At 33.7% G+C, this 25168-nt stretch overlaps 2 protein-coding genes and 1 long non-coding RNA gene across 3 annotated transcripts in view; 2 read left to right on the top strand and 1 right to left on the bottom strand.

The window, feature by feature from the left end:
- Nucleotides 1-1328, top strand: part of LOC124451359 — a 13266-nt gene extending 11938 nt beyond the window's left edge. The window contains exon 5 of the mRNA XM_047001973.1: nucleotides 1-1328. This exon is cut by the window's left edge and continues 474 nt beyond it. Coding sequence (XP_046857929.1) covers nucleotides 1-1328 — 1328 coding nt within the window.
- Nucleotides 1329-10446: 9118 nt separating this feature from the next.
- On the top strand, nucleotides 10447-11771 carry LOC124451973. The gene is given in 2 exon segments (XM_047002570.1): nucleotides 10447-11146; nucleotides 11149-11771. Coding segments are annotated over 2 exon segments (1290 nt in total). The 5' UTR covers nucleotides 10447-10479.
- Nucleotides 11772-11908: 137 nt separating this feature from the next.
- LOC124451372 lies at nucleotides 11909-12242 on the bottom strand. The gene is made up of 2 exons (XR_006950428.1): nucleotides 12152-12242; nucleotides 11909-12080 (listed from the first exon to the last, which is right to left on the bottom strand). It is a non-coding gene; the product is annotated as an uncharacterized LOC124451372 (long non-coding RNA).
- Between the last annotated feature and the right edge of the window lie 12926 nt (nucleotides 12243-25168).

Here is a 25168-nt window from a genome sequence, read left to right on the forward strand (position 1 = left end):
TTGGTCTGGGTATTCAACAAACTGAAATAGATGAAGTAAAGAAAGCTCCCCTCAGTCCTGATGAGGCAAATTTTATTGAAATGTTAAAAGAATGGTATAAAAAAGAAGAGCAGTTAATCGATGTCACTGAAGAAATCAAACAAGATGTGAAAGTACTAAATAGAAATGTTGTGGAGATGGCAACAAAAGTTACGAACATAAGTGAGGATGTAGCAGGAGTAAAAAAAATCTTACAGGACAAAACATATTTAGTTGTCGAAAAGCTTGGAAAGTGTAAGTTTGATGGTCTTATAAAGGATCTAAACAAGAAATACCTTGAAGGCACTAGACAATGGTTATTTGAAAAACTTGACACTTGGTTTAACGATAAAAGTGAAGATGCTTCTAATGTCATGATTTTGATTGCCGGTCCTGGTGTTGGTAAAAGTGTGTTTGCTGCTGAGGTGTGTCGACGATATTCTGAAAAGAAGAAACTTGCTGCTTGTCATTTCTGCAGATATAATAGATCAGATGAGAGGAATCCTGGAATGTTATTAGAATCATTGGCCTGTAGCATGTGTGATACAATATTGGATTTTAAAAGTAAACTGAATGAAGAATTACAGAGAAACCATTCCTACGAATTAGTCACCGATGCATTCCGTGTATTATTAGATAATCCATTGCATTCATTGGAAGATCATGAACCAATGCTTCTGGTTATTGATGCCTTAGATGAAAGTCAAGTTGATCGCAAAAGTGAACTATTGGAATTGATTGCAGATGAGTTTGACCGACTGCCTAAATGGATTAAAATCTTCATCACCAGTCGTCCAGAACTTCCTGTAAAAAAGGAGTTAAAAAACATGAATCCTGTGGAAATTACAACTCATCCTCGTGATAAAAACAATGAAAAAGACCTGCACAAGTATTTGAGACATCAGTTAAATGATCGGGCGCAGAAAGATCGCTACCTTCTTCACTCATTAGTTAAAAAGTGTGAGGGATCATTTCTTTACGCGTTTTACGCACAAATGAGCTTAAAGAAAGAAAATGTTGAATTTACTTACGAGAAAATTGATCAATTGGTCCCTAGTGGGTTAAGCGGTGTTTACACAAAGCAATTCAAACGAGTAAAAGAATTGTTAACGAAGAAAAGTACCAGAAATTCTGTTATCTCAGAAACTACTTTCATGCAATTTCTTGAATTGTTGGCTGCCTGTCGGGAGTTTTTACCATTAACTTTGTTGCTTAGCTATTTAGGTTTTCTGGTGATTTCAAGTCTGAAGTCCGCAGTAAAATCATTGAACTGTTATCTCAAATTTTGCCAGTTTACGATGATTGTTTAACCGTGTATCACAAATCTCTAATTGATTGGTTGAAATCAGATAATTACGAACAGCATGAGTTTACAGTTGATCCAAAAAATGGTCATAAGTTCTTATGGCATGCTTGTGAGAAAGTGTTTAAACAAATTAAGTCGATGAACATTTTTGAAGATCAGATGAACACTGCTATGATTAAATATGCTTTGAAGAATGGAATCTATCATATGTCAAAATGTGGCAAAAATGTTAAATTTAGCTGGGCAGTAGATGTCAAAGTGGTTTATGCGAGGTTAATGGTTGTGGAAGACATTAAGGTAAAAACCATTAGGTCTGAATTGTTTGAACTACGAACTTTCTTGGAAAAAAAAGTACTCGAGGAAGTAGTATTTCATTTCTTTATGACAAGAAAGGTGTCATTCATGTTTAATGAAAGCTTAATTTTTTTACAAATTATTGCAAACAGAATTCATAGCAGTAACGAAAAACGATTATTGGCAAGGGATTTATTAAAACAAGGAAAGCTTGTTTGGTTTGAGGATTTAGACTCAACATATTTAACAAACCATCATCATTTGACAGTCTCCTTGCTTGCTAACGTTACATCTCTTTGTGTGTCGTCCAATGAACAACTTCTTGCTGTAGGATATGAAAATGGTCAAATATCTATTTTTGAACTTCCAGAATTTAAACAACGATGCACTCTCGGCACTGCACTCGATTATTCAATGTTGAATAAACATAGTATGTCCCTGTATGACAAATATTACGATCCATTAAGTGATCCGTTTTCACGTTTTGTACGTGGAAACATCTGTTGTTCCTCCTTTTCACCTACCGGAAATAGACTGGTAACTAGTGATGAATCTACTAAAGTAAAGTTGTGGGACGTTAACAAAGGACGTTTGTTATTATGTTTACAGTCAGATGATGTCGTCAATCGTTGCTCTTTCTCAGATTCTGGTTTGTTTCTTACAGCAAGATATGATGGAATTTCTTCTAAAGATGTGTTCACTGCATGGAATTCATTAACTTTGCAAAGAATCGATCGACGCTGCGTTGTTGATTACCAAGAACTACAATGCACCGATAACTATTCAGAGTTCTGTGTTGCACAATTCGACAAGACTTCGTGTCTTTTTCAATTTCCAAAGGCAATCGATATTTTTTCAACTAAGAAGAAATATTCACTACCTTTACATTCAATGATAACAAGCCATTATCGTGATTGTATTTTTTATCATACAAGCCAGAATGGAAAGCTTTCTGAAACCACTCAGTTCACAAAATACAAGGATCAAGGAGAAATCGTGTTTTATTTACCAAATGTTAGGTGTCAATGTGCTGAAAGGGTTCTTAAAAAAGTCAATACAATCTCGTTTAAGGAATTTTACGTTGTGCCGTATTTTTCCAAACTTAAAATTTTCAAAACTGATCATCTTTGGAGACCTTCATTTATCTTTGAGAAACTTCAAATTGAATGTTGTTGTTTTTCACCGGATGGATCTTTTTTGGCTGCTTTCGCTGTTGGTGACCACGTCAACATTCATATTTGGAGTATTGAACGTTGCACTATTATTCAAACTGTACCAATGCAACTGAAGAATGCAGAAGGATGCTGGTGGTCAGATGGTTTACTGTGGATATGGGATGGTTCTGATCATCTTACGAAGATATCAATTTCATCTAAAAATTTTGTAGATTCTACTCAAGCAAAGCATGTTAACATTGGATTTAAACCGCGAAAAATCTTAACATTTGCTGATGTCTTAGTTTGTATTAAGGAAGAAAAGTTTGTTCAAGTTGTTAGAATTACCAAGGGTGAGATACAATACAACAAAAGACTTCCTGTTGATAGTTCAAAATTTGAAGCAGCAGCTGTATCACCTGATAATTCTGTTATTTTAACTGTAAACAAAACAGAATACACATTATGGAAATGGGGAAATAAGAACAATGAACTTTACTTGAAACCTTGGCTTACTACAGAAATACCCATAACGTCTTTTAATGAAAAATTTGTTAAGAGAAAGAAAATTGTAAATGATCTAAAGTTCAACTGCTGTATAAGTGATAGTAAACAAGCAGTCATAACATTTTGCAAAGGCATCGAAAGTATGGTCATTTATGTAATTAATGTTCACGAGAATGGTGATGTGAATGAGATTTTGCATGATGTCATTGAATGTTGTTTGGAATCCAACCTAGTCGTTCACAAATCTTATTGCATTGGAGTGTTTGATGAGTCATTGGTTGCTGTCGATTTAAAGAGTGGTGAAATATGCGCTAAATTTAACGAACATTGTTATATGCCTATTATAATTATGCATTCCAATACAGGAACTTTAGCTATTGTTGACAGTTTAGATTGCACAATTCAATTTTTAAAACTTAATGTTCCTGAATAAATACGTCAACTCAAACTTTAATAGTAAATTCAAAACCTTTTGAGTAAATTGCACTTAGATGTTGATGGTCGTAAGGAAAATTGCTTGTTTCCACCTACTATAGTTTTCTACAGAAGAAGTATACTTATTCTTCCAGACAATCTTTACGAAATTATCTATATTTACCAAAAATAAATTTGGACCAATTTTGCAAAAGATCTTTTAAATTTATCGGTACTATTTCTTGGAATGTCTTACCTCCTGCTATTAAAGAATGTAAAATATTATTTATGTTTTGCAATAATCTGAAACGATATATAATTGATTTTTATAACACAAATGACTTGTATTTAAAAAGAGCGCTTCTATACTAATTGATCATGAATATTTGTTTATTCCTTTCTTAGATTCTACTTGTAATCTTCATAAATGAATTGTCGTTTAAACAGGGCATCCTCTAGGTTAGACTACTACTGTAAGATGCTCTGTCAAACTTTTTATTATGTAATGTATCTCTGAACAAATTTCATGTTCATGATTTACTTTTTAATAAAAATGTATGGTTAGATGATTTGGTTATTTTTATTTAACAAATAGATAACATTTAACAGTTGTCTATACAGTTAAAGATACACGGGTATGACGTCATTGTGATAAAAACTGAGTGGCCACGAGCCGCCGGGAAAATCAATGTTTAAAAACCGGGTTTTTTCTTTTCTTTTTGCTCAAATGCGTCCAATGCTTCAACTGGGCATTCTTAATTTCTTTATTTGTCCATTCAGGGATATATTATATATTCAGGTAAATATTCAAATAAATTCTCCGTTCGTTTGTCATTTAGAAAAAAGAAATTTTCTGTGACGTCAATTCCGTGCGTCTGTCCTCTTATAGATCATAGCTCTCGACCAATGAAATTGCTCAAATTCTTCCGGTTATTATATAATATTATAAATAACACGTTCACTACATAGAAATGAAAAAATGTCGACAACTCATTCATTGTGAGTCATTTGATAATATGGTGTTGTTGTAGATGAAGATTATTTTGATGAAATTATACAGTGACTTTCTTTAGACATGCTTTCAAGAACTGTAAGTACAATTTAATATCGTGGAAATAGGTTTTGTATGCTGTTAAAAATTCATATGTATAAAAACACCATTTGGGTTTTATGGTCATTAGTTGAAAAATGTCAGAGATCATTTTTGTACGTTTATTATGTACATATGACCTTAAAGACAGAAAATGTTATATACTGTCAACATTTCCCATATGTAAAAACATCATCATGACGTCATGTCAATAACAGAGATGAAAATAAATAAAACTTTTACGATTTTGACATAAGTTCTTTTGAATTGAGGAATTCTATTATTTTGAATAATATTTTCTTGCATGTTTTAAATGTCCATCGTCCAGGTTGGTATAGTCCTGAGAAGAACTGTTTTTGTTGTTGTTACCTGACGTTTCGACAACCTTAGCGGTAGTCATCTTCACAGTTAAAAGACGAAGATTACTCTGAAGATGATTACCGCTAAGGTTGTCGAAAGGTCAGTCAACAACAATAAAAACAGTCCTTCTCAGGACTATACCAACCTGGAAGATCTACATTTACAAACATGTAACGATACTCCCGGGTTCAAACCATTTACTTTAGTATTTTCTTGATTAAAATTTTGAAGATTATTAATTCTCACTTTCTGTCTTCAATGGTTAAAGTAAAAGTTATCATCATGATATTGGGGTTGATACAACGTTAAATGTACAATTTCAACTTGTGACAATTGTAAACATAACAATAAACATTTTACTTACTTATAAATATTAAAGCTCAGCAAAGTGCTTGTAAAAGAGCCGTTCAATACAAAAATAACGTATAAAAAGGAATATTTATTTAGTAGCGTAACGTTTCGTCTTGGTTCTCAAGACATCATCAGACAGTATTGAATTACAAGTATAAAGGGATTTTTATATATAATAGCTATTTACATAATATTCAATTACATGGTAGGATGAAAAAGATGAAAGTAAAAGTGGGATAAGATGGTATGAAATGGGATAAGTGGAAATAACGAAAGAAACAAAAACACACACAATCACAAAATATACACACATGGAGTTTTCTTGTGAATTCCACTTATCCTTGGGCTTTATTATTTATAATAAGAATTTGCTTTCCGCCCGGTATATCACTGGCTAAATCATTGATGCTATACATTGACCTGAGTATACTCACTTCACTCTACTCGCTCACTGCAGTCGTTTCCAAAGAGTGGTTTGCTGTCGTTGTGTCATGTGTGCGGATGCCGTGTATGTTTTTGATAGTGATTTGAACTTCAAAAGAAATCCGCATGAATATTAACGCCCCCCAATTAAGTCCTAGTCAACGTAATTACATTCCACCACACATTCAACCATTTGAGTTGCAAATATGTAAGGCACGTGCCTTGCATTTTAATGAAACAAATAATATCTTCTCTGGAATAATGCTCATGAAGGAAATGTTGAACGAATCTTTGATTTTCAATCAAAATACTAAGTTAGAATACACCATAGTATAAAGTATAGACTTGGAGCTAAACTGCATATAATAAAATTCGTTATTTTTTTCGACAAACATGGTTGCCTTCAATACGACTCGTAAAAATTCTTTGTACAATAAACTCAAAATCAGCGGTAGCCCTAAACAAACAGCACTCACGCAACCTACGCATTGTCATTTTTAAATATCTATTTGTTGCACTTGAGACAAAAGAGAAATGTTGTGCTGTCTAAAATCAACACCGCATTATGTTATTGTATGTATTTAATATGGAATTCGAGCTTTGTCCATATGAACTGTTTAGCATGCTTCCAAACAAAAATGAGCAGGAATATTCAGTTGATTAATCTATGATAAACCTTTCGCCATTTAACATTTCGGTCACGAGCCCTGGACTTGTAGTCCGGAGGATAAGCTCCGAAAATTGGTCAGATTGTTCAAACATGTGAAGAAAGCATGAAACTTACCACAAATTGCTAATTTGATTTATAGATCAAAATAAAAGTGAGACCCCAGCAGGATCAGCTTGTTTAGGGTACTTTTGAGCCGATTAAAAGTTTGGTCAGCGGCTTAAATCGCGGGCTTAATGAGGCTTTTATAAAACCGTTTTAAATATAAAATGTTAAATAAAAATGTTGTATTTTATATAAAAACAACAAAACACCATGAAAATTCCGGTAAAAATTAATTAATTGTCGAAAGTTACCCTTTTTAAAGGTTATTTCGAAAACTGCATAAATTTTGGGCTCCCTGTGGCAAAAGCCTGGTCGCCTAGTTAATTTGGCATTTCCAGACGATATAGTGCTATTTCTCGATAATTTTTTTGATTATTTTTCGCTTTTAAAATGTCTTTAAACTGGAACCTTTGTGCCTTATGTCAAAAGACACAAAAGAAAAGATTTTATGTCCGGAAAAAGCTTCAAATACTTTACTTGCTGGCTCAAGTTACAAGACAATTGCAGAAAACTTGAAAGAATTCGAGAAACTTGATTCGCTACCTATTAACATTCCACTTTCTTCTCTTGATGATGGCAGAGGTAAGGAATTCCTAATCAATTAAAAGTGAAATAAACTCACAGATCAACTATGAGCCATAAATTGTACTTATTTAGCCTTATAATAATACTTTAACAGGCATTGAAAATACTTTAAGAAATCACAGAGCATCATGGCACAAATCGTGCTATAATAAATGCAATACGCTAAAGCTTCAGCGGGCACAAAAGCGCAAAAGTGAAGAGGAATTTTCAACTGAGGATCCAGCAATATTAGGAGCTACTAGTCCAGCTAAAACAAGAAGAAAGACATTTGAATTGTCAAGTAAGAGTAGCAATGCTTTATCATGTTTTTCTGTGATTGCACAGAGGGTGATTTGCATAAAGCAGAAACCATGTCAATTACCAATAATGTTCAATCAGCGGCCGAGACGCTTCAAGATTACAAACTGTTAGCAAAATTAGCACAAGGTGATATGCATGCAAGAGATGCATATTACCATAAATCATGCTTGACATCTCTCTATAACCGTCAGAGAAGCAAATTAAACCAACCACAAGATAGTGCTGTTGATGATAAAAATGAAATAACACCTGAGGCAATAGCCCTTGCAGAATTAAGCCTATATATTAGTGAAAGCCTGGCAGCTGGTGAAGCAGTTTTCAAGATGTCTCAATTGTCAGAGCTCTATTGTTCAAGACTTGAACAATTAGGAGTAGAAGTGAAAGGACGTATCAACTCCACAAGACTGAAAGAACGACTTCTCACTCAAATACCAGAGCTGCATGCATTTAAAGATGGTAAAGATGTGAAGCTGGCAATGCCAAATGATATTGGAACAGCTATGGCTTTTGTACACAATAGGAACCTAGACACCGCTGCATTGTACCTTGCAAAAGCTGCTAGTATAGTACGAAAAAAAATGTTCTTGAAAAGGGAACCCTTTGAAGGCACGTTTACCCCAGAATGCCAACAACAAGCAGTCCCCGATAGTTTACTTGCCCTGATAAATATGATTTTAGAGGGTCCAAATATAAATAATCAAAAGAAACAAGAGGTGTCAGGAGCCAGTGCCGCTTTAACGATTTCCCAACTGCTAATATTTAATTCAGTAAAGCATGTACGATCAGGTGCTAGCAATGCCATTCGACATGACAAGTCAAGAGAGACACCATTAACCACTTCCACGGCGCTCGTTGTCCATGCAGAAACAAGAAAAAACATTGGTCGACAAGTTTTATAAGCTAGGTCTTTGCATTTCTTATGACAGACTAATGCAGATATCTGCAGATCTGGGAAACAAGTGTTGCAAACTGTATGAGAAGGAGGGTGTTGTATGTCCTCCAAAATTAAGAAAGAATATCTTTACTACAGGCCAAGTTGACAATATCGATCACAATCCGTCCTCAAGAACCGCTAAAAATTCATTTCATGGAACAGCAATTTCCCTTACACAACATCCTTCTCTTGACTCACAAGGAGAAGAACGAGAACAAGTGCCACAGGATAACACTCCCACAAAGTCAAAGGTCGTCAACAGTTTACCTGAATTCTATACAACTGTAACTCCTGTCACAGATGAAGGTAAAAAAGGATCTCTTTTGTCCCAAAGTCACTGGCTCTTTTAAACCTAAACAAGACCTGATAAATAAAAGCATCAAGGAAGAGGAGAAATGGCTAAAAAAGGGTCGACGAACTTTTACTCAAAGAAAAGCTTGAAGAAAAGGATTACTTATCATGGTCAGCTTACTTTGCATCTGAGCAAAACGTAGTTTTGAGGCCCAATGCAATCACCTCTTTATTGCCACTTTTGAAGACAATGCTCATACTATGGCTATGATAAAGCATGCAATGAAAACCGTCAAAGAATCTACTAAGTTCTTAAACCCTAATCAAACTCCTGTTATAGCGATGGACCAACCACTCTATGCACTCGCTAAGCAAATACAGTGGAACAACAAAATGAATTCGGTGAAGATAAGTACATGGTAATGATGGGTGGCCTGCATATTGAGATGGCAATATTAAAGATGATTGGACATTGGTTAACTAACAGTGGGTGGGCAAGGTATGGTGTAGATTTGTTGTTTTATAATCTCAATCTAATAACTAACATATATTTTTACTTTGAAGTGCTCTAATTCATGCTGAGGTTATGACAAGTGGAAGAGCGGATTCTGTTTTGAAAGGATCGCACGTGACGAGATCTCGCTATGTCCACCAAGTAAGTGCCTGTGCAATTTACCTTATGCAGAAAATTGCTTACCAGGAGTACATCGAAAGTTGTGAAGACAAGCCCCAAAAGTTATGAAGCTTGGATAAAAGAACAAAGTGAGCTTTGCCCGCAATTCAAATACTGGGCGACAGTATTAGACCTCGAAATTCTTCTACTGCAGTTTGTTAAGGCTACCAGAGAGGGTAACTTCCAAGTCTACTTACAAGTGCTTGGAAAGGTACTTCCTTGGTTTTTTGCGATGAACTTGTCTAACTACTCTAGATGGTTGCCAGTACATGTGAGAGATCTCTTACGATTAGAGAAAACGCATCCTACTCTTTTTACAGAGTTTAGTGCACATGGAAAATTTGTGGTTCAGAAGTCCCAACATCGTTTTTCTATGATGTCCCTTGACCAAAACCACGAGCAAGAGAACGAAATGATAAAAGGTGATGGTGGAGCAGTGGGCCTCACCGAGTGCCCAACGGCCCTAAGACGTTGGATGATCGCAGGACCTGAAATTGCAAGACTGGTAAGAGAGTTTGAGTGTTCCTTTGGCGTTCAGTGTTCTACAAAGAACATTACTCACCACGAACAGACACCATCTGTCCAAAAGAACTTTGCAAAAGATGTAAAATCAATGTCTGCTGCATTAAAGGAGTTTGGAAACCCCTTTATGGAAAATAGCAAGGATCTGATTGTCGTAGATACGAAAGAAATAGAGCCTGAGTGTGTTATAGAGTCGATTTATACAGCTCGAAAGATCGGAGAAGCACAATACACTAAGTACGTCGAAGAGACTTGAAAAGTGTAACACACCAATAACTGACACAATTGAACGCAATAAGCTTCCACTTTTTGGAACATCAGTACCAACGACAACCAACAAGACGAAACTTCAAGTCACAACATTAAAGAATGACTGCAATCTTTTTGCAAGGTTGTACATTGCTTGTCAGTCAAGAGAAGGAATCTCAAGAATTTTTAAGCATGAAAACCAGAGTACTCCTCCTTCATTATCATCAGGGGACAAGATGCGAAGTGGCCAGAAATCAGAATTGATTGATTGTCTCGAAGCTGATGTGCAGACCACCTGTCCAAATGTTGATGTCAAAATCTTGGATGCCGCAGCTATTGTAAACATGCTTAGCCCAGGGAAGTGTAAGACCTTTCAAGAATACTCCAAATCAGTGTTTGTTCCTTATATTGTTCAACAAGCAAATGGTATTAGAAGAATAGATCTTGTTTGGGACCGTTATATACCCGACAGCCTTAAGCAGGGTACTCGTTCATCGCGAGGCGCTGTAGGGGCAAGAAGAAGAGTATGTGACATGGCTGTGATCCCTGCAAACTGGAAATCATTTTTAAGATCAGATGACAACAAACAAGAACTTTTCAAGTACCTCAGTCAGGCAGCAACATCGATTCAACTGCCAAATGTTACAATTGTAAGCACTTTTGAGGAAGACATAATAAGTTCGAAGCCAATCGAAAAAGATGAGTTAGCTCCCTGCAATCACGAGGAGGCCGATACGCGCATTTTCATTCATGCAAACCATGCAGCGAAAGGTGGAATGAGGAAAATTGTCATAAGAACTGTAGACACAGATGTTGTTGTGTTAGCAATAGCAAACGTGCACAAGTTAGATGTAGATGAACTTTGGATTGCTTTTGGTGTTGGTAAACACATGAGGTACTACCAATTCATAACATTACACAAAGCTCGTTGAGTAGGGAGCAATGTGAAGCCCTACCCTTCTTTCATGCTGTCACTGGTTGTGATACTGTGTCGTTCTTTGCTGGAAAAGGTAAAAAGACTGCATTTCAAGCCTGGAAGTCTTTTCCTGATGTTACCAGTGTGTTTCAGCTTCTTTCATCTCCAAAAGAATCCATCTCAGAAGAAGAAATGGAAAAAATTGAAAGATTTATCATTATTATGTATTCCCGCACATGCCCGCTCTCCAACATCAATGATGCTAGACAAGCTATATTTGCACAAGGTACTAAGACAATCGACCACATTCCACCAACCCAAGCCTCCTTGGTACAGCACATTCGGAGGGCAACATATCAGGCTGGTCATGTTTGGGGTCAGTCGTTAGTTTCAGTTCAACAGTTACCGCTTCCTTCGCAGTGGGGATGGCAAAATAATGGCAGATGGATTCCTACATGGAGCACTCTTCCAGAGGCTTCCAAAGCGTGCAACGAACTGGTGCACTGTGGTTGCAAGAAAGCATGTAGGGGCTTGTGCAAATGTACCAAGTCAATCTTCCATGCACAGCATTGTGCAAATGTGGTGGTAGCTGTTACCAAGATTAATAAGTAAGTAATATTCCTAAATAATCCCGAAAATGAATCAAAAGAATACACTGCAGTGAAGACGACAGGTGATACAATATCATTATTAAACATTTTCATGCTCTTGTAAAATTTAATAACACCAATAAATCAAGAAATCCCAAATATTCTTCTCATTTTTTTATTGAAAGTATGTGAAATTTACTGGTATAAATGACAATTTATACGAATTATATATCGCTTAATAATACTTACTTCCAAGAGGATATAAATGCGATGAGAACTAAATTGTTTTGTCGATTTTCTTTTTATTTGAAATGGGATCCCTGTGCCTTTACTATTGAAATATATGGCAAAATTTATTGATAATTTTCTCGGAAACAAAAAGGTATTTTGCTGGGGTCTCACCTCTATTTTAATTTCATTGATAAACCAATGCAAAATAGTGAATTTGAGACTTTCTTCATGAATTTGAACAATGCTAGGTCTTATACTCCGGACTATTGTAGCGTATAAGGCTCTCTGCTTATGAGCAGACTTGTCTCGTTAACACTAAATACGACCAAATTACACTAAGTACGACCTAAGTACGCCGCGCTACTAAGTAAGACCAAATTTAACACTTTAAGTGGCAGTGTAGCAAATCTGCATACAATCTACAAAATGAGAAACAAATTTTCAAGAAAATTCCTCATCGAAAGTTTTACATCAAAGTTAACAAAACATGCATTGAGCAAGTATACATGTAAAAGATGTCAACAACAACAAAATAGCCAAAACTATAACAACCTTTTTCTTTATGATTACTAGTATGATTATTCTGAAACATTTACCCCGACGCTCTCATCAACTATCATCTCATAGAAATCTTGAGTTCGTAATGTCAACAAACAATGTCCTAGTTTGTCTAAGTTATACAAATCTTTCTCGTGGACTGTAAACCTCCATATAACCAACTGTATTTTGTTTAGGTTGAGTATCTTGGACATGACGATATGTTTGTAGAGAACTTTAACACATTTCTTTTATTGCCAGTAAGTGTGTCTCAAACATGTTCTTTCATTGCCAGTAAGTGTGTCTCAAATATGTATTTTCATTGCCAGTAAGTGTGTCTTAAATATGTATTTTCATTGCCAGTAAGTGTGTCTCAAATATGTATTTTCATTGCCAGTAAGTGTGTCTTAAATATGTATTTTTATTGCCAGTAAGTGTGTCTCAAATATGTATTTTCATTGCCAGTAAGTGTGTCTCAAATATGTATTTTCATTGCCAGTAAGTGTGTCTTAAATATGTATTTTCATTGCCAGTAAGTGTGTCTTAAATATGTACTTTCATTGCCAGTAAGTGTGTCTTAAATATGTACTTCATTGCCAGTAAGTGTGTCTTAAATATGTATTTTCATTGCCAGTAAGTGTGTCTTAAATATGTACTTTCATTGCCAATAATTGTGTCTTAAATATGTACTTCATTGCCAGTAAGTGTGTCTCAAATATGTACTTTCATTGCCAGTAAGTGTGTCTCAAATATGTACTTTCATTGCCAGTAAGTATGTCTTAAATATGTACTTTCATTGCCAGTAAGTGTGTCTTAAATATGTACTTTCATTGCCAGTAAGTGTGTCTCAAATATGTACTTTCATTGCCAGTAAGTGTGTCTTAAATATGTACTTCATTGCCAGTAAGTGTGTCTTAAATATGTACTTTCATTGCCAGTAAGTGTGTCTTAAATATGTATTTTCATTGCCAGTAAGTGTGTCCGAAATATGTACTTCATTGCCAATAAGTGTGTCTTAAATATGTACTTCATTGCCAGTAAGTGTGTCTCAAATATGTACTTTCATTGCCAGTAAGTGTGTCTTAAATATGTATTTTCATTGCCAGTAAGTGTGTCTTAAATATGTATTTTCATTGTCAGTAAGTGTGTCTTAAATATGTATTTTCATTGCAAGTAAGTGTGTCTCAAATATGTACTTTTATTGCCAGTAAGTGTGTCTCAAATATGTATTTTCATTGCCAGTAAGTGTGTCTTAAATATGTACTTTCATTGCCAGTAAGTGTGTCTCAAATATGTATTTTCATTGCCAGTAAGTGTGTCTCAAATATGTACTTTCATTGCCAGTAAGTGTGTCTTAAATATGTACTCTCATTGCCAGTAAGTGTGTCTCAAATATGTACTTTCATTGCTAGTAAGTGTGTCTCAAATATGTATTTTCATTGCCAGTAAGTGTGTCTCAAATATGTATTTTCATTGCCAGTAAGTGTGTCTTAAATATGTATTTTCATTGCCAGTAAGTGTGTCTCAAATATGTATTTTCATTGCCAGTAAGTGTGTCTTAAATATGTATTTTCATTGCCAGTAAGTGTGTCTCAAATATGTATTTTCATTGCCAGTAAGTGTGTCTCCAAATATGTATTTTCATTGCCAGTAAGTGTGTCTTAAATATGTATTTTCATTGCCAGTAAGTGTGTCTCAAATATGTATTTTCATTGCCAGTAAGTGTGTCTTAAATATGTACTTCATTGCCAGTAAGTGTGTCTCAAATATGTACTTTCATTGCCAGTAAGTGTGTCTTAAATATGTATTTTCATTGCCAGTAAGTGTGTCTTAAATATGTATTTTCATTGTCAGTAAGTGTATCTTAAATATGTATTTTCATTGCAAGTAAGTGTGTCTCAAATATGTACTTTTATTGCCAGTAAGTGTGTCTCAAATATGTATTTTCATTGCCAGTAAGTGTGTCTTAAATATGTACTTTCATTGCCAGTAAGTGTGTCTCAAATATGTACTTTTATTGCCAGTAAGTGTGTCTCAAATATGTATTTTCATTGCCAGTAAGTGTGTCTTAAATATGTACTTTCATTGCCAGTAAGTGTGTCTTAAATATGTACTTTCATTGCCAGTAAGTGTGTCTTAAATATGTACTTTCATTGCCAGTAAGTGTCTCTGAAATATGTACTTTCATTGCCAGTAAGTGTGTCTTAAATATGTACTTCATTGCCAGTAAGTGTGTCTTAAATATGTATTTTCATTGCCAGTAAGTGTGTCTTAAATATGTACTTTCATTTGCCAGTAAGTGTGTCTTAAATATGTACTTCATTGCCAGTAAGTGTGTCTCAAATATGTACTTTCATTGCCAGTAAGTGTGTCTCAAATATGTATTTTCATTGCCAGTAAGTGTGTCTCAAATATGTACTTTTTGCCAGTAAGTGTGTCTTAAATATGTACTCTCATTGCCAGTAAGTGTGTCTCAAATATGTACTTTCATTGCCAGTAAGTGTGTCTCAAATATGTATTTTCATTGCCAGTAAGTGTGTCTCAAATATGTATTTTCATTGCCAGTAAGTGTGTCTTAAATATGTATTTTCATTGCCAGTAAGTGTGTCTCAAATATGTATTTTTCATTGCCAGTAAGTGTGTCTCAAATATGTATTTTCATTGCCAGTAAGTGTGTCTTAAATATGTATTTTCATTGCCAGTAAGTGTGTCTCAAATATGTATTTTCATTTGCCAGTAAGTGTGTCTCAAAATGTATTTTCATTGCCAGTAAGTGTGTCTTAAATATGTATTTTTATTGCCAGTAAGTGTGTCTCAAATATGTATTTTCATTGCCAGTAAGTGTGTCTTAAATATGTATTTTCATTGCCAGTAAGTGTGTCTCAAATATGTATTTTCATTGCCAGTAAGTGTGTCTCAAATATGTTTTCATTTGCCAGTAAGTGTGTCTTAAATATGTATTTTTATTGCCAGTAAGTGTGTCAAATATGTATTTTCATTGCCAGTAAGTGTGTCTAAATATGTATTTTCATTGCCAGTAAGTTGTGTCTTAAATATCTTATTTTCTTTTGCCAGTAAGTGTGTCTTAAATATGTACTTTCATTTGCCAGTAAGTGTGTCTTAAATATGTACTTCATTGCCAGCAAGTGTGTCTTAAATATGTATTTTCTTTGCCAGTAAATTATGTCTTAAATATGTACTTTCATTTAAGTAATTGTGTCTTAAATATGTACTTCATTGCCAGTAAGTGTGTCTCAAATATGTACTTTCATTTGCCAGTAAAGTATGTCTCAAATATGTACTTTCATTGCCAGTAAGTGTGTCTTAAATATGTATTCATTGCCAGTAAGTGTGTCTCAAATATGTACTTTCATTGCCAGTAAGTGTGTCTTAAATATGTACTTCATTGCCAGTAAGTGTGTCTTAAATATGTACTTTCATTGCCAGTAAGTGTGTCTTAAATATGTATTTGCCAGTAAGTGTGTCGAAATATGTACTTTCATTGCCAATAAGTGTGTCTTAAATATGTACTTCATTGCCAGTAAGTGTGTCTTAAATATGTACTTTCATTTGCCAGTAAGTGTGTCTTAAATATGTATTTTCATTGCCAGTAAGTGTGTCTTAAATATGTATTTTCATTTGCCAGTAAGTGTGTTGAAATATGTATTTTCATTGCCAGTAAGTGTGTCTTAAATGTGTACTTTCATTGCCAGTAAGTGTGTCTTAAATATGTACTTTCATTGCCAGTAAGTGTGTCTCAAATATGTACTTTCATTTGCCAGTAAGTGTGTCTTAAATATGTACTTTCATTTGCCAGTAAGTGTGTCTCCAAATGTATTTTCATTGCCAGTAAGTGTGTCTCAAATATGTACTTTCATTGCCAGTAAGTGTGTCTTCAAATATGTACTTTCATTGCCAGTAAGTATTGTCTCAAATATGTATTTTCATTTTTCATTGCCAGTAAGTGTGTCTTAAATATGTATTTTTATTGCCAGTAAGTGTGTCTCAAATATGTATTTTCATTTGCCAGTAAGTGTGTCTTCAAATATGTATTTTCATTGCCAGTAAGTGTGTCTCAAATATGTATTTTCATTGCCAGTAAGTGTGTCTCAAATATGTATTTTCATTTTGGTAAATGTAAGTAATGTCTATTTTCATTGCCAGTAAGTGTCTCAAATATGTATTTTCATTTGCCAGTAAGTGTGTCTCAAATATGTATTTTCATTTGCCAGTAAGTGTGTCTTAAATATGTAATATTATTTGTCATTGCCAGTAAGTGTGTCTTAAATATGTACTTTCATTGCCAGTAAGTGTGTCTTAAATATGTACTTCAATGCCAGTAAGTGTGTCTTAAATATGTATTTTCATTGCCAGTAGATTATTGTCTCAAATATGTATTTTCATTGCCAGTAAGTGTGTCTCTAATATGTATTTTCATTGCCCAAGTAAATTATTGTCTTAAATATGTACTTTCATTGCCATTAAGTGTGTCTTAAATATGTACTTTCATTGCCGGTAAGTGTGTCTTAAATATGTACTTTCATTTGCCAGTAAGTGTGTCTTAAATATGTACTTTCATAAGCCAGTAAGTGTTTCTCAAATATGTACTTTCATTGCCAGTAAGTGTGTCTTAAATATGTACTTTCATTGCCAGTAAGTGTGTCTTAAATATGTACTTTCATTGCCAGTAAGTGTGTCTTAAATATGTACTTCATTGCCAGTAAGTGTGTCTTAAATATGTACTTTCATTGCCAGTAAGTGTGTCTTAAATATGTACTTTCATTGCCAGTAAGTGTGTCTCAAATATGTACTTTCATTTGCCAGTAAGTGTGTCTTAAATATGTACTTCATTGCCAGTAATATGTCTTAAATATGTAACTTTCATTGCCAGTAAAGTGTGTTTAAATGTGTACTTTCATTGCCAGTAAGTGTGTCTTAAATATGTACTTCATTGCCAGTAAGTGTGTCTCAAATATGTACTTTCATTGCCAGTAAGTGTGTCTTAAATATGTATTTTCATTGCCAGTAAGTGTGTCTCAAATATGTATTTTCATTGCCAGTAAGTGTGTCTCAAATATGTACTTTCATTGCCAGTAAGTGTGTCTCAAATATGTACTTTCATTGCCAGTAAGTGTGTCTCAAATATGTATTTTCATTGCCAGTAAGTGTGTCTTAAATATGGATTTTTATTGCCAGTAAGTGTGTCTCAAATATGTATTTTCATTGCCAGTAAGTGTGTCTTAAATATGTATTTTCATTGCCAGTAAGTGTGTCTCAAATATGTATTTTCATTTGCCAGTAAGTGTGTCTCAAATATGTATTTTCATTTGCCAGTAAAGTGTGTCTTAAATATGTATTTTCATTTGCCAGTAAGTGTGTCTCAAATATGTATTTTCATTGCCAGTAAATTGTGTCTAAATATGTATTTTCATTGCCAGTAAGTGTGTCTTAAATATGTATTTTCATTGCCAGTAAGTGTGTCTTAAATATGTACTTTCATTGCCAGTAAGTGTGTCTTAAATATGTACTTCAATGCCAGTAAGTGTGTCTCTTAAATATGTATTTTCATTGCCAGTAAGTGTGTTTTAAATATGTACTTTCATTGCCAGTAATTGTGTCTTAAATATGTACTTCATTGCCAGTAAGTGTGTCTCAAATATGTACTTTCATTGCCAGTAAGTGTGTCTCAAATATGTACTTTCATTGCCAGTAAAGTGTGTCTCAAATATGTACTTTCATTGCCAGTGAGGTGTGTCTTAAATATGTACTTTCATTTGCCAGTAAGTGTGTCTCAAATATGCTACTTTCATTGCCAGTAAGTGTGTCTTAAATATGTAATTCATTGCCAGTAAGTGTGTCTTAAATATGTACTTTCATTGCCAGTAAGTGTGTCTTAAATATGTATTTTCATTGCCAGTAAGTGTGTCAGAAATATGTACTTCATTGCCAGTAAGTGTGTCTTAAATATGTACTTCATTGCCAGTAAGTGTGTCTGAAATATGTACTTTCATTGCCAGTAAATTATTGTCTTAAATATGTATTTTCATTGCCAGTAAGTGTGTCTTAAATATGTATTTCATTGCCAGTAAGTGTGTCTTAAATATGTATTTTCATTGCCAGTAAGTGTGTCTTAAATATGTATTTTCATTTGCCAGTAAGTGTCTCAAATATGTACTTTCATTGCCAGTAAGTGTGTCTCAAATATGTACTTTCATTGCCAGTAAGTGTGTCTTAAATATGCTTTCATTGCCAGTAAGTGTGTCTCAAATATGTATTTTCATTGCCAGTAAGTGTGTCTTAAATATGTATTTTCATTGCCAGTAAGTGTGTCTCAAATATGTATTTTCATTGCCAGTAAGTGTGTCTCAAATATGTATTTTCATTGCCAGTAAGTGTGTCTTAAATATGTATTTTCATTTGCCAGTAAGTGTGTCTCAAAAATGTATTTTCATTTGCCAGTAAGTGTGTCTCAAAAATGTATTTTCATTGCCAGTAAGTGTGTCTTAAATATGTATTTTTATTGCCAGTAAGGTGTGTCTCAAATATGTATTTTCATTGCCAGTAAGTGTGTCTTAAATATGTATTTTCATTTGCCAGTAAGTGTCTCAAATATGTATTTTCATTGCCAGTAAGTGTGTCTCAAATATGTTTTCATTTGCCAGTAAGTGTGTCTTAAATATGTATTTTTATTGCCAGTAAGTGTGTCTCAAATATGCATTTTCATTGCCAGTAAGGTGTGTCTCAAATATGTATTTTCATTTGCCAGTAAGTGTGTCTTAAATATGTATTTTCATTGCCAGTAAGTGTGTCTTAAATATGTACTTTCATTGCCAGTAAGTGTGTCTTAAATATGTACTTTCATTGCCAGTAAGTGTGTCTTAAATATGTATTTTCATTGCCAGTAAGTGTGTCTTAAATATGTGTTTCATTGCAAGTAAGTGTGTCTCAAATATGTACTTTTATTGCCAGTAAGTGTGTCTCAAATATATGTATTTTCATTGCCCATTAAGTGTGTCTAAATATGTACTTTCATTGCCAGTAAGTGTGTCTTAAATATGTACTTTCATTGCCAGTAAGTGTGTCTTAAATATGTACTTTCATTTGCCAGTAAGTGTGTCTAAATATGTACTTTCATTGCCAGTAAGTGTGTCTTGTATGTACTTCATTGCCAGTAAGTGTGTCTTAAATATGTATTTTCATTGCCAGTAAGTGTGTCTTAAATATGTACTTTCATTGCCAGTAAGTGTGTCTTAAATATGTACTTCATTGCCAGTAAGTGTGTCTCAAATATGTACTTTCATTGCCAGTAAGTGTGTCTCAAATATGTATTTTCATTGCCAGTAGTGTGTCTCAAATATGTACTTTCATTGCCAGTAAGTGTGTCTTAAATATGTACTTTCATTTGCCAGTAAAGTGTGTCTTAAATATGTACTTTCATTGCCAGTAAGTGTGTCTCAAATATGTATTTTCATTGCCAGTAAGTGTGTCTCAAATATGTATTTTTGTTGCCAGTAAGTGTGTCTTAAATATGTATTTTCATTGCCATAAGGTGTGTCTCAAATATGTTTTCATTTGCCAGTAAGTGTGTCTCAAATATGTATTTTCATTGCCAGTAAGTGTGTCTTAAATATGTATTTTCATTTGCCAGTAAGTGTGTCTCCAGTATGTATTTTTCATTGCCAGTAATTATTTCTCAAAAATGTATTTTCATTGCCAGTAAGTGTGTCTCAAATATGTATTTTTATTGCCAGTAAGTGTGTCTCAAATATGTATTTTCATTGCCAGTAAGTGTGTCTTAAATATGTATTTTCATTGCCAGTAAGTGTTCTCAAATATGTATTTTCATTGCCAGTAAGTGTGTCTCAAATATGTATTTTCATTGCCAGTAAGTGTGTCTTAAATATGTATTTTTATTGCCAGTAAGTGTGTCTCAAATATGTATTTTCATTGCCAGTAAGTGTGTTCAAATATGTATTTTCATTGCCAGTAAGTGTGTCTTAAATATGTTTTCTTTGCCAGTAAGTGTGTCTTAAATATGTACTTTCATTGCCAGTAAGTGTGTCTTAAATATGTACTTCATTTGCCAGCAAGGTGTGTCTTAAATATGTATTTTCATTGCCAGTAAGTGTGTCTTAAATATGTACTTTCATTGCCAATAATTGTGTCTTAAATATGTACTTCATTGCCAGTAAGTGTGTCTCAAATATGTACTTTCATTGCCAGTAAGTGTGTCTCCAAATATGTACTTTCATTTGCCAGTAAGTATGTCTCAAATATGTACTTTCATTGCCAAAGTAGTGTGTCTTAAAATATGTACTTTCATTGCCAGTAAAGTGTCTCAAATATGTACTTTCATTGCCAGTAAGTGTGTCTTAAATATGTACTTCATTGCCAGTAAGTGTGTCTTAAATATGTACTTTCATTGCCAGTAAGTGTGTCTTAAATATGTATTTTCATTGCCAGTAAGTGTGTCCGAAATATGTACTTCATTGCCAATGGTGTGTCTTAAATATGTACTTCATTGCCAGTAAGTGTGTCTTAAATATGTACTTTCATTGCCAGTAAGTGTGTCTTAAAATGTATTTTCATTGCCAGTAAGTGTGTCTTAAATATGTATTTTCATTGCCAGTAAGTGTGTCTTAAATATGTATTTTCATTGTCAGTAAGTGTGTCTTAAATATTTATTTTCATTGCCAGTAAGTGTGTCTCAAATATGTACTTTTATTGCCAGTAAGTGTGTCTCAAATATATATTTTCATTGCCAGTAAGTGTGTCTTAAATATGTACTTTCATTGCCAGTAAGTGTGTCTCAAATATGTACTTTCATTTGCCAGTAAGTGTGTCTTAAATATGTACTTCATTGCCAGTAAGTGTGTCTTAAATATGTATTTTCATTTGCCAGTATGTGTGTCTTAAATATATGTACTTTCATTGCCAGTAAGTGTGTCTTAAATATGTACTTCATTGCCAGTAAGTGTGTCTCAAATATGTACTTTCATTGCCAGTAAGTGTGTCTTAAATATGTACTTTCATTGCCAGTAAGTGTGTCTCAAATATGTATTTTCATTGCCAGTAAGTGTGTGTACTTTCATTGCCAGTAAGTGTGTCTTAAATATGTACTTTCATTGCCAGTAAGTGTGTCTCAAATATGTATTTTTCATTGCCAGTAAGTGTGTCTTAAATATGGATTTTCATTGCCAGTAAGTGTGTCTCAAATATGTATTTTCATTGCCAGTAAGTGTGTGTCTTAAATATGTATTTTCATTGCCAGTAAGTGTGTCTCAAATATGTATTTTCATTGCCAGTAAGTGTGTCTCAAATATGTATTTTCATTGCCAGTAAGTGTGTCTCAAATATGTATTTTCATTGCCAGTAAGTGTGTCTCAAAATGTATTTTCATTGCCAGTAAGTGTGTCTTAAATATGTATTTTTATTGCCAGTAAGTGTGTCTCAAATATGTATTTTCATTGCCAGTAAGTGTGTCTTAAATATGTATTTTCATTGCCAGTAAGTGTGTCTCAAATATGTATTTTCATTGCCAGTAAGTGTGTCTCAAATATGTCATTGCCAGTAAGTGTGTCTTAAATATGTATTTTTATTGCCCAGTAAGTGTGTCTCAAATATGTATTTTCATTGCCAGTAAGTGTGTCTCAAATATGTATTTTCATTGCCAGTAAGTGTGTCTTGAAATATGTATTTTCTTTGCCAGTAAGTGTGTCTTAAATATGCTTTTATTGCCAGTAAGTGTGTCTTAAATATGTACTTCATTGCCAGTGTGTGTCTTCCAAAATGTGTATTTTCATTGCCAGTAGTGTGTCTTAAATATGTACTTTCATTGCCAATAATTGTGTCTTAAATATGTTTCATTTGCCAGTAAGTGTGTCTCAAATATGTACTTTTCATTGCCAAATTATTATTGCCATGTGGCTTTCATTGCCAGTAATTGTATGTCTCAAATATGTGCTTTCATTTGCCAGTAAGTGTGTCTTAAATATGTACTTTCATTTGCCAGTAAGTGTGTCTCAAATATGTACTTTCATTGCCAGTAAGTGTGTCTTAAATATGTACTTCATTGCCAGTAAGTGTGTCTTAAATATGTACTTTCATTGCCAGTAAGTGTGTAAATATGTATTTTCATTGCCAGTAAGTGTGTAAATATGTACTTCATTGTTAATAAAGTGTGTCTTAAATATGTGCTTCATTGCCAGTAAGTGTGTCTTAAATATGTACTTTCATTGCCAGTAATTATTGTCTTAAATATGTATTTTCATTGCCAGTAAAGTGTGTCTTAAATATGTATTTTCATTGCCAGTAAGTGTGTCTTAAATATGTATTTTCATTGTCAGTAAGTCTTATGTATGTCATTTTCATTGCAGTAAGTGTGTCTCAAATATGTACTTTTATTGCCAGTAAGTGTGTCTCAATATATATTTTCATTGCCAGTAAGTGTGTCTTAAATATGTACTTTCATTTGCCAGTGCAAGTGTGTCTCAAATATGTACTTTCATTGCCAGTAAGTGTGTCTTAAATGTACTTCATTGCCAGTAAGTGTGTCATTTAAATATGTATTTTCATTGCCAGTAAGTGTGTCTTAAATATGTACTTTCATTGCCAGTAAGTGTGTCTTAAATATGTACTTCATTGCCAGTAAGTGTGTCTCAAATATGTACTTTCATTGCCAGTAAGTGTGTCTGTGTATGGTGCTTTCATTGCCAGTAAGTGTGTCTCAAATATGTATTTTCATTGCCAGTAAGTGTGTCTCAAATATGTACTTTCATTGCCAGTAAGTGTGTCTCAAATATGTACTTTCATTGCCAGTAAGTGTGTCTAAATATGTATTTTTTTGCCAGTAAGTGTGTCTTAAATATGTATTTTTATTGCCAGTAAGTGTGTCTCAAATATGTATTTTCATTGCCAGTAAGTGTGTCTTAAATATGTATTTTCATTGCCAGTAAGTGTGTCAAATATGTATTTTCATTGCCAGTAAGTGTGTCTTAAATATGTACTGTAGGTAGTGTATTTGTGTGTGCTTGGCCAGTAAGTGTGTCTTAAATATGTACTTTCATTGCCAGTAAGTGTGTCTTAAATATGTGCTTTCATTGCCAGTAAGTGTGTCTTAAATATGTACTTCATTGCCAGTAAGTGTGTCTTAAATATGTATTTTCATTGCCAGTAAGTGTGTCTCAAATATGTACTTTCATTGCCAGTAAGTGTGTCTTAAATATGTACTTCATTGCCAGTAAGTGTGTCTCAAATATGTACTTTTCATTGCCAGTAAAGTGTGTCTCAAATATGTACTTTCATTTGCCAGTAAGTGTGTCTAAATATATGTTTTTATTGCCAGTAAGTGTGTCTCAAATATGTATTTTCATTTGCCAGTAAGTGTGTCTTAAAATGTATTTTCATTGCCAGTAAGTGTGTCTCAAATATGTATTTTCATTGCCAAAAGTGTGTCTCAAATATGTATTTTCATTGCCAGTAAGTGTGTCAAATATGTATTTTCATTGCCAGTAAGTGTGTCTCAAATATGTATTTTCATTGCCAGTAAGTGTGTCTCAAATATGTATTTTCATTGCCAGTAAGTGTGTCTTAAATATGTATTTTCATTGCCAGTAAGTGTGTCTTAAATATGTACTTTCATTGCCAGTATATGTGTGTCTTAAATATGTACTTCATTGCCAGTAAGTGTGTCTTAAATATGTATTTTCATTGCCAGTAAGTGTGTCTTAAATATGTACTTTCATTGCCAGTAATTGTGTCTTAAATATGTACTTCATTGCCAGTAAGTGTGTCTCAAATATGTACTTTCATTGCCAGTAAGTGTGTCTCAAATATGTATTTTCATTTGCCAGTAAGTGTGTCTCAAATATGTACTTTCATTGCCAGTAAGTGTGTCTTAAATATGTACTTTCATTGCCAGTAAGTGTGTCTCAAATATGTACTTTCATTGCCAGTAAGTGTGTCTTAAATATGTAATTCATTGCCAGAAAGTGTGTCTTAAATATGTACTTTCATTTGCCAGTAAGTGTGTCTTAAATATGTATTTTCATTGCCAGTAAGTGTGTCTAAATATGTACTTCATTGCCAGTAAGTGTGTCTTAAATATGTACTTCATTGCCAGTAAGTGTGTCTGAAATATGTACTTTCATTGCCAGTAAGTGTGTCTTAAATATGTATTTTCATTGCCAGTAAGTGTGTCTTAAATATGTATTTTCATTGCCAGTAAGTGTGTCTTAAATATGTATTTTCATGTGCCAGTAATTGTGTCTTAAATATGTACTTTCATTGCCAGTAAGTGTGTCTCAAATATGTACTTTCATTGCCAGTAAGTGTGTCTCAAATATGTACTTTCATTGCCAGTAAGTGTGTCTTAAATATGTACTTTCATTGCCAGTAAAGTGTGTCTCAAATATGTATTTTCATTGCCAGTAAGTGTGTCTTAAATATGTATTTTCATTGCCAGTAAGTGTGTCTCAAATATGTATTTTCATTGCCAGTAAAGTGTCTCAAATATGTATTTTCATTGCCAGTAAGTGTGTCTTAAATATGTATTTTCATTGCCAGTAAGTGTGTCTCAAATATGTGTATTTTCATTGCCAGTAAGTGTGTCTTAAAAATGTATTTTCATTTGCCAGTAAGTGTGTCTTAAAT

This window comes from Xenia sp. Carnegie-2017, unplaced genomic scaffold, assembly GCF_021976095.1.
Source record: "Xenia sp. Carnegie-2017 unplaced genomic scaffold, XeniaSp_v1 HiC_scaffold_24, whole genome shotgun sequence".
NCBI lineage: Eukaryota > Metazoa > Cnidaria > Anthozoa > Malacalcyonacea > Xeniidae > Xenia > Xenia sp. Carnegie-2017.